The 14,345-nt window shown below is 42.0% G+C and overlaps 1 protein-coding gene across 1 annotated transcript in view; it reads right to left on the reverse strand.

Moving 5' to 3' along the window:
* Positions 1-1,515: 1,515 nt before the first annotated feature.
* The window catches only part of TM4SF20 (transmembrane 4 L six family member 20), a 14,485-nt gene continuing 1,655 nt past the window's right edge, over positions 1,516-14,345 (reverse strand). Inside the window, exons 2-4 of the mRNA XM_006861906.1 lie at positions 7,127-7,192; positions 5,436-5,587; positions 1,516-1,798 (exon numbers count right to left, since the gene is read on the reverse strand). Coding sequence (XP_006861968.1) covers positions 1,516-1,798; positions 5,436-5,587; positions 7,127-7,192 — 501 coding nt within the window. The remainder of the gene's footprint in view (positions 1,799-5,435; positions 5,588-7,126; positions 7,193-14,345) is intronic.

Here is a 14,345-nt window from a genome sequence, read left to right on the forward strand (position 1 = left end):
AGGGGGCCAGACTCAGGCTTCCGAAGGTTCATGGGAAAATGCCATTCAAAGATACTGGCATTTTCCCATCAGCTGTTTCTGAAGGCCCCTTGTATTTAAGTTGGGTCTTAAGGGTAAATATGTAGTCATGGGAGTGAGAGGAAAATGTCTTTTATAGTAAATGGGTTTGGAAAAAAGGACCTAAGATGTCGCTGTCACTAATTTAGTTGGGAAGCTGTAATGTAGGTATTGTAAATTATTTCTGGAACTTAGCATAGTGAACATAGGAAACGTAGGAGACAGAAAATGCGAGCCTGATCACATTCAGAAAATTGTAGTTTTCTACTTTTGTCTTTTATAGCATTTTACTATGATAAAGACACTTCTGTTACCCTATTTTTTAAAGATGGTAATAGAAACTAGGTTTTGACAGGTTGTATTTTCTGCTATGTATGTTTTTAATTACTATTATAAAAATGCAAACAAAAAATTGAAAAGTATAATAAATCACAATATAGCCATCACTTAAATATTTTTTGCTGCAAATACTTTAAAAAAGTGACATTTTCTCCCAGGTACATAAATATGCATGTTTATATAGATGTATATATATATATATATGACATTTTCTGAGATTACCATAATATCATCATTGTTATTAAGTGCCATCACGTCAGTTTCGACTCTTAGTGACCCTGCATAGGGTTTCTGAGGAGCAGTTAGTGGGTTCAAACTACCGACCTTGTGGTTAGCAGTCCAGTGCTTATCCTATAGCACCACATAAGGATTCCAGAGATAAGACCATTATTAGACCTAACAAAATTCACACTGATCCCTTAATATTTTATCCAGTTCATATACAGGCGTCCTCAATTCTTCCCAGCATAGTCCAGATACTAGGTTTGGTTGAATCATGTTTGGTCTTTAATATAGAACATTTCTCCCAATCCATCCCACTTTTATCTGTCCTGTGACATTTTCTTGTTGAAAACAGGGAGCAAGTATTTATTTTCTCTGCCCCACCTTTTGGACTTGTTCAACTGCTTCCTCTTTTCTGTATTTCCCATAAGCGAGAAGTGGGTCTTGAGACTTAATGTTTAGGATACCCTGATGTCACAGCGTGATGTCACAGCGTGATGTCACAGCGTGGGGCCCTTTAAGTGTTAGCTACTCTCAGTTCTTGTTTGTTCTCTCTTCCCCCACTCCACCCCCACATACACAGAAACGATAGTTAGGAAGTTTGATGAGTGCACAGTATGGAAGATATGCAGTAGATTGAAGACTTTCCTTTGCCCCTCCTCAGAGTCATCCACTGCTGACTTATCCTTTCTGAAGGAAACTCAAGCGTGTCCACCGGTGTTTGTTATGTGGGAAGGAGGAATTGTTAAAAGCGCCTTACATGCAGCTTTAAAAGCAACTTTCTATTCCAAAAATGACTCATACAGCTTTCTTGATAAGATTCCATTATTGTATTTCTGAGAATATTTTAAATGCAGTTCTCAAACAACTCATCATTCCATTTTATTACCATTGCAACTATACAACTCGACTTCTCCGCTTAGAGACACCACACAGACAGCCCAGGAAACCAATGACTATTTGACTGAGTGCAACTAGCAATTCCAGAATCCCAACAAGTAGCAGGCCTAGAAACACTGAGAAGTGGATGGTCCTGTATTTGTTTTCTTTCGAACTGATGTCCAGGTTAGGTGGTTTCCAGCTATTGGTTGTAGTACCAGCGGTGGAGTTACCAGGAGCCTTGGAAGATATACAAGAGTCGCTCAGAAACCAATCCAAGGAGTCATCATCATCAATGTCACTGAAAAAGAAAGGAAAAAAGAAGGTCACTGAGACCACTGACCACCCAAAGACCACAACGTTAGACCCAGAAAAGAACAAGTATGATCAAAGAAGACGTGCTTTTGAAGCACTGTGGCCAAGCAAGTCTGCGAAGGTTCCCCGGATGTTGCAGTTCCATGACCTGATGTATCAGTCAGCCAGTCAATTGCTTGATGATGCCAGTACCCCTCACCTGACAGGTCTTCGTCAAGGGCACCTAATACCACGATGGGACTTGTTGACGGAAGATCCCTCAAAGTAGCATCATTAACTGATCATATCCACAAAGTACATCATTAACCCAAGTTGGGGAGATTTGGGTGAAGGGTGGCTCAGTGGCTCGGTAGCATAAGCACTGGTCTGTTGACCATGAACGAGGTCAGCAGCTTAAGCCCACCGGTTGCTCTATGGGAGAAGACTGTGAAGATTTACAGTCTCAGAAGCAGTCTACAGGGTTGCTGTGAGTCAGAACTCAACTCATTGCTTCCAAAATCTCCAGCAACAACTTGTTGAGCTGTTACAACCGTTTTTAACACCTTGCTTGTGTTATGTTTTACAAAGTAAAGTTAAGAAAACTTAAAAACTTATGCATGGGAAACCTAAAGGTGGCCCCTTACAGTGTCAAATTTTTAAAGCTTTATTTGGTACATTTAATGCCACTGGTAATTGCAAAATCCACTCGCCTGGTTAAATGAGAAGACATTTTGTTGCCTCTGAATTCTGCATTTGATTTTTAGCGTCTACCTTCATTAGGGGGAGTCCTGGTGTGGTGCTGTGGGTTAATACATTGGACTGCAAAGTCGATTTGAACTGCACAGTTGGTTGTTCAAGCTCACCAGCTGCTCCTCAGAAGCCCTATATAGGGTCACTATGGGTCGGAACCGACTCTATAGCACTCAACAACACCAATCTTCATTAGGGAACACTGATGGTGCTGTAGGATAAGCACTGGACTGTTAACCACAAGGCCAGCAGCTCAAACCCGCCAACTCCTCCATGGGAGAAAGATGCTTTAAAGATTTACAGCCTCAGAAACCCTATCCAGGGTGGCTGTGAGTTGGGCTCCACCGTACTTAACAGTAACAACTACATCATTGCTCCTGGCAAGATGTTCTGCCATAGTTCTCAGTTAAGTCCTTCTGTTTTTCTTTCCTGTTCAGTCATCCTGAAGATTGTATAAGGGCAGAGGAGTCCTGGGGTGGCGCTGTGGGTTAATACACTGGACTGCAAAGCTGTTTGAACCGCAAGGTTGGTAGTTCAAGCTCATCGGCCATTCCTCAGAAACCCTATGCGGGGTCGCTTATGGGTCAGAACCGACTTGACAGCACTTAAATATGGCAAATGCGTAGGGTCAGAGGTGGCTCCATACAATAAACACTGGGCTGCAAACCACAAGGTCCATGATTAGAGCCACTCCGCGGGAGAAAGATGAAACTTTCGTTCCCTCAAAGATTTAAAGCTTTAGAAACGCTACACAGGGTTGCTATTACTATTACAGTTAGTGTGTATGGTGCAGAGCGGTAATTTAAATGTATTTGAGGTAGGCACTGGGTCCCAGCTTCCAGAGTACACATCTCATTCCAAGGACAGAGTCTACATTCCGGTTGCTGAACAACAGAACTCCTCATCCCCATGTGTTTCTCACAGCTAACTTCCTCCTGTTGAAGATTTGCCTCTTGGAAATAACAAAGCCCCCATGGTTAAAACTTACTTGCTTCTGCTTTTGTAAACTCCCACCTGCTCGCTGCTCCCTCCCCACCGTATGAAGTAGCAAATACCAGCCTTACACATACCCCCTTTGTTCATCCTATAATGTCCCAAAGACCCAAACACTATATAAACTAGGGTCCTTCCTATAAATGGGGCTCAGTCTCTGGATAAGAATCCGCTGAGCCACGTGTCGGCACAATAAAGTCCTTCCTTTACTATAATCCATGTGACGTTGGCAACTCCTTCAGAGCAACTGGAATAACATATTTAAATAAAATAAAAATAGTCAAAAAAGAGGAATGCACACATTTGCAGTCTCAGGGACACACTTTCTTTCATGGATTTAAAACAAATAAAAGTGCCTGAAATGTTATATCCAGAAACCATAGCTAACACCCTTATTCCTGTGCATGGGTCAGTAAATCCGAACAGTTATAAAACTTCGTTCATCATGAAGGGAGGCAATGCAGAGAGATGACCAATGGGACAGCCTTGTTTTCCAGGTCTGGAAAGTTTTCCGCCTTTGACAGTGCATTCGTACCCTGTTTCTTTAGCTCCTTTTAGTGGAAAGACATTTGAGTTTTCCTGTCTGACAGGTTTCTGTCTTATACAGGTCCCAGTTTTAACAGGCTTTACTGTATAAGCCATCGTTGGACAAGCATTTTTAGTACCAGGTCTTAGGTTGAACTGTATGAAATTACCGGTTTTTAGGTTAAAATGGTTGAGTAGCAGCACTTTCATGTGGTTCAAACTGTGTGATTAGGGGCATGCGTAGACTTGCTGGCGGTGAGAAAGGTTCCTTGTTGTAAGGAGCTTATCCAAGCACGGAGTTATAGTGATTGTGCATCACAACTGCCTCTGCTCTTAGACCATTGAGTCGGTTCCAACCCATAGCGACCCTGTATAAAGATAGGCTCAGGATTTCCTAGGCAGAAAGCCTCATCTTTCTCCTGCGGAACAGCTGGTAGTTTCGAATTGGTGACCTGGTGGGTCGTGGCCCAATTCGTAACCTCTATGCTACCAGAGCTCCTTACTGAGGGAACTGAGAAACTTGTAGCCTTAGCTCATCTGTCCCCAGGTGATTTCTCTTTAGTTCATCACTATGTGTTCTTGGAGACTTTGCTCTTCTGAATACCCGCCTGACAAGCACAATGGGCTTCTCAGCCCCTGCAGTATGAGTCTGATGTCTGAAATGCTCCGACTCTCTGTGTTGTAATTGCTCAGTGATCAACGTTGTTTGTTAACTCATGACTTTCATGTCTGATTCATAGTGCCATACCCACAGGGCATTTATAGTATGCCTGTGATGAATTCTTTGGTTTGTTTTCTTTTAGAGAAAGTAGGTAAGGTTCTTGATTTTACTTATTGAGGGTGTTTTTGTTTTGTTTTTACTACTATGAAGGTAATATAAGTTCCTGGTTTACAAATGTAATTAGTTCCAAAGTGTAGACCATCAATGTAACTTCCGCTCCCCCAGAGTATTCTCATTACCATCTCCAAGAGCAAAAGTTTAATTTCTGCTATATGTTTCTGGAAACTCTTTTTATACACACACACACATTTTGTAAAAACTTGTGAAAGCTGGAACCTGTGTAAGGCAGCAACCTATCAGAGAAGGTAAATGGAAATAATTTTCCACTAATAGCAATAAAAAAGCAAAAGTGGTGAAAAACTTGTGAGAACTGGGCAACGAAGGCTGACCCATCTAGTTTGGGCTGTATAAATATAGATGTTTGAAAGACCATGTAATCCATACCTAGGGCATGCTGACTGTGCTGACGGTACCATTCCCATTTGAGATTCTACACATCAGGACCCATGTCCTGAAGGCCTAGGAGCCCAACACACGTGTGGCACTGTGCCCCGCCTCACTGTTGGAAGCGGTGTGAACAGATACGATCACTCACCTTAAACTTTTCAGTGAAAATTGGCAATTGACCGTGCCGTTGACTTGAGGGTTACAAATGAGAGGTCCTACCATAAGCGCCTGGACAGACACGGTCAAGCAGTATGCAGCTCCGATGATGGTGAGGGCGTTGGTGAGGGACGAAAGAAACATCTGAAAGACAAAGGAGAGCCCTTGGCCCACATTCTGTTGCTACTAGGTTCTGCAACGCTTTGAATCAGTCACCCTGTAGTCCGAGCCCTTAAGGTCACTGTCTGCTTAGGGCTGAATGAAAGGAGACAAAGACCAAAGGTCTCGGCCATATGACTGGACTTGTTGGAAGAGCTGGACTTACTGCTTGGTGTCCAAAAAACTGACATTTTCGTATGTCCTTCTCAACACCTCTGGAGCCTGGAGGTTCCACCATAGTCGGCAGACCTCCCGCTCCATAGAACTTTGGCTGGATCTTCACCACCCACAGTGTGATGCCTGCTCGCTTGATGTCTAAGTCTTTCATCTGAGCTTGGCCTGACTCTGTAAGTGATCGGTGTCCCCTGGCGTGGGACAGCTGGGTGACCGATCTGTGTAGAAACCCACTGCCCAGCTGAGTGGCACTAGAGTGCTGTGCTATCTCTGAGTATTCATTTCTTTGTCATATTCCTCTCTCAAGAAACTTGAAAAGAAATAAACTGGCATAATTGCAAGCAGATTGAGCAAATGATGCCTGCTGTAGTTTGTTAAGTGCCTTAGCAGCCAGTGAGTTCAAACTGCCGACCTTGAGGTTCAAACAGACCTTACGGTCCTGTGCTTATCCTACAACGCACAGGTGGTCAATCAATGTTCATTTCCTTACCTTCTGACTTTGTGCATAATTAGTATTGGCCTAAGGTCCTCAGGCAGTTTGCCCTCCTCCCATGACACCTTGGAAGAAAATCTTGGCAATCGTCTTCAAACCAAAAAACCAAACCCACTGCCACCAAGTTGATTCTGACCCATGGTGATCCTACGTAGGGTTTCTGAGACTAAATTTTAGTGTGAGCAGAGAGCCTCAGCCCTCTCCCAAGAAGTGACTACTGGTTTTGAACTTGGGACTTTATGTTTAGTAGCCCAATGCCTAACCCAAAGCATCACCCAGTAAAACCCTATAGAGTAGCTCTGCTCTATAATCCGTGGGGTCATCTTGAGTCAGAATCGACACAACAGCAGTGGGTTTTCTTTGGGGGGAGGTGTTTTTTACTTTTTAATTTTTTGAAATATTGCACTAAATGTTTGATAAATAACCTACCTTTCCTTCAAGTTAGCTGGATGAGGACAATTCTCATTCTGACCCTGATAAACTCCTCTCTCATACCCATGAAAGAACACTCTGCTCACGTGTTTTAGACACAGTACAAAATGTAGCAATATTCTGAATATTGTGAGCTTGTCATTTCTGCCGGTGACCTGTGAGTCCCCTTGCTTTAAAAGCCCAGAGGTTTGTGATGTTGAAGATGGAGAAAGGAACTAAAGGCTCCTGACAACCTCAATTTTTCTGGGAAAAGTTAAAAAGAGAATCTCTTCACTTTCCCCGTTATCCTCTGATTGTCCCGGACAGCAGTGCATTTCTGAGACTCTGGCTCTGCCTCTGGGGCCCCACTGTCTTTCCGTGGATGCAGATGTTTCAGGGTGACTCTTGCGTGGATGTTGCTAAGTGTCTGAAAGCTTCATACTCACCCCTGTTTTGTTGTTGCAGCATCCTCTCTTTCTTGCTGACAAGGACATTGTTGTTGCTGGAATGGCCTGGGAATGATATTAACAGGGAAAAAAAATGAGTACAGTTACTTTCATCAGATGAAAGAGCTGCCATCTGGGCCTTCTTACCTCCCGACTCAGAGAACAAAAAGGAAATCTGGCAATGTATCTGAACCTGTGAACCTTGCTAATCAAATTTCAACCATAAAGATTAAGGGGAGTAGGCATTCCAGATAACAACTGTTAAGGTTTTCTGTCAACGCAACTGGTCAGGATTCTTAGAAGTTCAGCAGTGAAGATGTCATAATTCCACATGTTGTTGTTAAGTGCTGTTGAGTTGATTCCAACTCACAGCAATCCTGTTTAGGGTTTCTGAGGAGTGGCTGGTGGGTTTGAACTGCTGACCTTGTGGTTAGTAGTCTAGTGCTTATCCTACAGTGCCATCAGGGCTCCAATTTCCCATGATGAAATCGGGTTTAATGCAATCATGCCCCGCCCCCCCCATGATGTGCTCTGAGGTGGTCAGCCCTGATCTAAGGTCATCACCAAGTGTCTGTACTTCCACATTTCTATGCTGTTAGTGGGAGTCCTGGTGTGGTGCATAAGAACTGGATTGCTAACCACAAGGTTGGCAGTTCAAACCCACCAACCACTCCTCCTTGGAAACCCTATACAGGGTTGCTCTGAGTCAGAACCAACTCCACAGCACTTAACAACAACAACGATGTGAATGTAATTTACAGGGTTAGGCTGTATCTTGAGTCAATCTCTTTTAAAATATGTAAGAGATGAAACAGGAAAGCAGAGGCTTCCACCAAGATAAAATAGCCAGGAATGGAGTGAGACCTTTGCACTGGGAAGCACCTCCATCCAAGGAGAGATTGGTGCCAAGATCAATGAAGAACTCAAAGGAATGCTGAGCCTACCGAGGCTAATAGCAGACCAAGGCCATTCTCCAGAGCCAGCACTCTGAATTTGGCCTTCTGGTCTCTCAAATGGTGCTAAAATCCATTTCTGTTTGTTAAAGGCGTCCACTTGTGATAACTCTGTTACAGCAGAGCTAGAGAACTACGACAACAATTTCAAACTCTTCCATCTGCAGTCTCCTTAGTCTTTCACATCTGTTTCAGGCTGATAGCAGAGACGGAAGTTGTTGTTGTTAGGTACCGACTCATAGCGACCCTATGCACAACAGAATGAAACACTGCTCACAATAGTCGCCACACTTGAGCCCACTGATGCTGCCACTTTGCCAGTCCATCTCGCTGGGGGTCTTCCTCTTTTTCTCTGACCCAACACCTTACCAAACATGATATCCTTCTCCAGTAACTGGTCCCTCCTGACAATATGTCCAAAGTATGAGAGACGAAGCTTGGTCATCCTGGTCTCCAAGGAACACCCTGGCTGTACTTCTTCCAACACAGATCTGTTGGTTCTTTTGGCAGCCCATGGCACTTTCAATATTCTCCTTCAACACCATAACTCAAATGCCTCAATTCTTCTATGATCTTCCTTATTCACTGTCCAGCTTTCACATGCATATGCGGTTATTGAAAACACCATGGCTTGGGTCAGGGACACCTTAGTCCTCAAGCTGACATCTTTGCTGTTCAACGCTTTAAGAAGGTATTGTGCAGAAGATACAACCCTTAAATTTCAGTGGACAAGAACCTGAAGTTCTTGTGACAAAGAGTCTGAACTTCCTTGTTTCGTGGCTAAACTGACTTTATTGCCCTCAATGAATAGTAATGAAAGTTATCAAGACCAGCTTAGTTTCATGACTCAATATTATGTAATGCCACAAGAGTATAATACCAAATTGTGTCTCTATAGAATAAGCGCTGAACTGCATACCGCAAGGTTGGCAGTTCAAACCCACTAGCCACTCCTTGGAAATCCTATGCAGGGTTGCTATGATTTGGAACAGGTTAGATGCCACTTAGCAACAGCAACAACACAGTAGGCACTTTATCGACCGAGCCTCAGTCTCTAGAGAATGTCCACAGCACACAGATGGGTAGGGAGGCTCATACAAGGTGTATTTTTATGATCTTTGGCTATATACGGGATATGCAGGAGAAGCCTTTCAAAAGGGAATCGTGTTCTTTACAATCTGTCTGAGAATACTAAATTGAACTCTGAAACATACTTATAAATGCACAGAAATGCTAATAATCAAGAAAAGATCTTTGTCTGTACTAAGTACCTTGGCCATGGTTCTAGAAAGATGTCCAGAATTGCTGTAGCATTTAAAAATCAATATTGCTTAAAAAGCAGGGGATTTTGCAGAAATTTTTATTGTTAGGTGCCATCAGGTTGGTTCTCACTCTCTTAGTGGAAACACTGTCCCGTCTGTCACCATCCTCATAATCCTTGTGATGTCTGAGCCTGTTCTTGCTGCTACTGTATCAGTCCATCTCATGGGAGGTCTTCCTCTTTTTCACGTACCCGCCACTTTACCAAGAAGGATGTCCTTGTCCTCCTGATAACATGTCCAAAGATGAGAAATGAAGTCTCAGCCTTCTGGCTTCTAAGGAACTTTCTAGCTGTACTTCTTCCAAGACAGATTGGTTTGTCCTTCTAGCAATCCATGGTACTTTCAGTAGTCTTCATGAACACCATGACTCAAATGCATCAATTCTTCTACGGTCTTCCTTATTCACTGCCCAACTTTCACATGCATATGGGCAATGGAAAATGAAATGACTTCTGGTCAGTCGCACCTTAGTCCTCACACTGATATCTTTGCTCTGGAACACTTTAAAGAGGTCTTGTGCAGCAGATTTGATCTCTTGACTGTAGCCTGCATGAGTGTTGATTGTGGATCCAAGCAAAATGAAGTCTTTGACAACTTTAACTATTTTCTCTGTTTACAATGGTGTTATGTATTGGTCCAGCTATGAGGATTTTTGTTGTCTTCACATTAAGGTGCAGTATATACTGAAGGTTGTAGACTTTGATTTCCATCAGTAAGTATTTTAAGTCCTTTTCACTTCCAGCAAGCAAGGTTGTGTCATCTACATATAGCAGGTAGTTAATCTTCCTCCAATCCTAATAGCATGTTCTTCTTCGTATAAACCAACTTCTCACATTATTTTCTCGGTAAGTAAAAGATTTAATAAGTATGATGAAAGAATATAACCCTGGCTCACACTTTTCTTGATTTTAAACCATTCAATATCCCCTTGTACTTTGGCCTTTTGGTGTAAATACAGGTTCTTTATTAGCACAATTTAGTGTCCTGAACTATTCATTCTTTGCAATGTTGTCCATAGATTTTTATGACACAGTCGAAAGTCAATAAAGCACAAGCATATATCTTCTGGTATTCACTGCTTTCAGTCAAGATCAATTTGACGTCAGTAGTGATATCCCTTGTTCCAGGCCTTCTTCTGAGTCCTTCTTGAATTTCTGGCCGCTCCCTGTACTGCTGAAACCATTTATTAATTTGCGAGAATACAAACCATAAATTTCACTCCCATTTGCCTCTTGAAATGCACTCACTTTATGGTTGTATAAATAAGCAAAGGTGAACCTGTTCATCTTTTGAAGCCATGACTAACAGTAAAATTGTTATTATCTTGAACCTACTAACTGCTAAATGGAAAAATCAATACTCATGTTATCTTTAATATACTCTGCTAAATGAACAAATCAATACACATGTTATTTTTCCAAGTATGAAAATAATAAAATGAAAGATTGAGTGTTCTTTCTAAAAAAATATAAAGCAGAAAGGGGGTTTATTTTACCTGAAGTTAATTGTACATCCGATCTAAATCAAGCATAGTCATTGATTTTTTGCTTATTACATAATGATAATTTATCACAATTATTAAAGTCTTAACAGAGAAAAAATTGTTCAAAGTTCAGAAAATTAAAAGATAACATATATAGCAGGCATTTGCAAAACATAAAATTGTTATGATGACATTGTGTACTCGTTTCATGATGTAGCGTTTACAGAAGTCCCAGAACGAAACCAGATCTCCAGACATCAAGTCTATGAATTCCAAGATGTCAGCTTGAGGACTAAGGTGCGCCTGACCCAAGCCGTGGTATTTTCAATCACCTCAAATGCATGCGAAAGCTGGACAGTGAATAAGGAAGATCGTAGAAAAATTGATGCATTTGAGTTATGGTGTTGGAGGAGAATATTGAAAGTACCATGGACTGACAAAAGAACCAATAGATCTGTGTTGTTAGAAGTGCAGGCAGAGTGCTCCTTGGAGGCCAGGATGGCCAAACTTTGTCTCTCTTACTTGGGACATATTGTCAGGTGGGACCAGTTGCTGGAAAAGGATATCATGTTTGGTAAGGTGGAGGGTCAGAGATAAAGAGAAAGACCCCCAGCGAGATGGAGTGGCAAAGTGGCAGCATCAACAGGCTCAAGTGTGGCAACAATTGTGAGGTTGACTTAAGACCGGACAGTGTTTCAATCTGTTGTGCATAGGACTACTAGGAGTTGGTACCAACTTGATGGCACCTAACAACAACAACAACAACTTATAAAGACAGAGTAGAAATGCCCCATAGGGCTTCCAAGTCTATAAATCATTACCGAAGCAGACTGCCTCACCTTTTCCCGTGGAGTTACTGGGGTTCAAATCACCAACCTTTTGGTTAGCAGCACAAAAGTTACCCCATTGCGCCACCAGCGCTCTAGGGGACTCCCAAAAGTCTGAAGTTTACTCCCGAGTTTTAATGAATACCTGCCTTGGCACAATTTCACACAAAAAACTCTTACACACTTAAAGGTGTTTAGAAACTCGAGAATATTGTCATAGTTACTCATGTTTGCAGATTATCTGGAAGATTTCTAATTCAAAGCACACACACACACATATACACACACACACATAGTAAAGAGACCCTCCAGGTTTTATAGCTCTGGGTGAGCAAAACATTTAAGATCGTCAGTTAATCAAATAACCCCTAATGGCATAACAAAGATGAGTTAATATGTTATGAGATAAACTGGGTGGTGATCGATACATTATAAATCATTGTTACTTTACAAAACTCCTTTGTAAGGGATGAGAACCACAAAAGTAAATACTTAGCCTGTCTGAAATGAGTTAGTCCTCCAGAAAGTTCGCAAACTCAGCTTTCATAAATAAGAAAATCGGGATGATTTAGATGGTTTTATAATGCTGCTCTTTCTTTAAAAAGGGACCCTGGTGGTGCTATAGAATAGGCACTGGACTGCGAACCACAAGGTTAGCAGTTCAAACCCACCAGCGGCTTTGTGGGACAAAGATGAGGTTTTCTTCTTCCGTAAAAATTTACAGCCATGGAAAGCAACTGAGAGTTGGAATTGACTCGATTGTATTGACTTTTTTTTTCGTTTTTCTTTTTCTTTTAATAGAGTTATTTATTTTACAAGCCGGGGATTGGCAAACTCTATTTTAAAAAGCCAAAGAGTGACTACTTTAGGCTTTGAGAACCAGCTGGTCTCTTATATCTAGTTAATTCCACTGTTGCACAAACTGCTTGGTAAAGTGGAATATTGATGAAAAAGAGGAAGCCGCCTCAAAAGAGATGGATTTGTGCAGCGGCAGCATCAATGGGCTCAAACACAACAATTGTGAGGTTGGTGCAGGTCTAGCTGTGCTTCTGTCTGTTGGACATTGATTTGCTGTGAGGCCAAACTGACAGGACAGCATCTAACAATAAAAAATCCTGCACAAGTCTCTCTTGTTAAGCAATGCTGATTTTAAAATGCTATAGCAATTTTGGGAAACGTTCATAAACCATGACTGAAGTGCTGATCGGAGACTGAGATCTATTCATTTATATTAACATATCTGTGCATTTACGAGTGTATTTCAGAGTTCATCTTAGTATTCTCAGACATGTTGTAAAGGACGTTTTCCTTTGGTAAAGGCCTATCCCCTGTATAGTCAAAGTGTGTGTGAGCTTTCCTGCCCATCCGTGTGTGGACACTCTCTATAGAGTTTAAGGCTCAGTCTATAGTGTCCAGTGGACGTATCCAAAGGTGAGCGCTACTCTCATGACAGCATATAATACTGAGTTGTAAAGATAGGCTGGTGTTGATAACTTTCATTGTTAGTCATTGAGAGTAATAAAGTTAGTTTAGCCATGGAACAAGAATGTGCAGATTACCTGTGAAACTGTCTCAGGTTTATATAACCTCAATATGTTTCAGGTTTCTGGTAACTGAAATTGATGGGTTGTATTTATCTCTGCTGTGAGTCTGAAACAGATATGGAAAGCATGTGGGAAATTAAAGTTCTGGTAGAAAACAGAACTTCGGAGTCAATAAATCCCGAGATGGGTTTCACACCTATTGTGTGACCGGCTAACATCCCTCAGGCTCTTTTTGCTTGTATATAAAGTGTTAAGTGATTGTGTCTGCACAGGAAGATGATGACAGTGATTGGATGACATGTAGTCATGAAAAGTCTGGGCCCAGTAGCTGCCCACAGTGTCAGTGAATGATGACTCTCTGTACTCTCGCTGCATCTTTCTGACCTCTTCCGCACCTCTCCAATAGACAAATACAAGGAATGTGGGTGTGCTGTCATCACTTTGGACTCCCTTAAGGCCTTCTGGGCTGAGCATGGCCATCATTGTCTTTAAATCTTTCAATGATGAGCTTTGTGGCAGAGTCAGTTTGTATCTAAAGCTCCAGGAGTTCTGCTAAGTGGATCGTTTTAACTTAAGAAGCATTACGCGCTTTGTATCATCAGTACGTTGTATTTAACCAGCTGCTCCTGGCTTCTGGCCTAAGCAGAGGCAGACAAGGCTGTCGCTGCCAAAGTGGAGAAAAAGCTTTCCCAAGAGGAGGAAAGAGACACAGGAATTTGCAGTTGCGTCATACTGTGTAGCAACGTTTTCTCTCCTTATAGAAGAGAATCCTCAGGGCTGTTGGAAGATGTTGCCCAAACCTTTCCAAAATCTCTTCCTTCTACTTAAAGCAGGGGAATAGATTGCTTGCCATCAACCTTTGGGAATGGTTCCTGGAATGACTTTTTGATGCCAACAATGTATCAGCCGAAGGACACTTTTTCTATCTAAAGTTGAACATATCATGGTCTGAGAATATTTATGGAGTCCTGTTGTGGCACTGTAGGATAAACACAGGACCCTTGGTTCAAGCCCACTAGTCACTCATTGGAAACCCTATGAAGGGTCACTGTGAATCAGAAGTGACTCAATGGCACTTAACAAACAACAA

This window comes from Chrysochloris asiatica, unplaced genomic scaffold (genome assembly GCF_000296735.1).
Source record: "Chrysochloris asiatica unplaced genomic scaffold, ChrAsi1.0 scaffold00044, whole genome shotgun sequence".
Classification (NCBI taxonomy): domain Eukaryota; kingdom Metazoa; phylum Chordata; class Mammalia; order Afrosoricida; family Chrysochloridae; genus Chrysochloris; species Chrysochloris asiatica.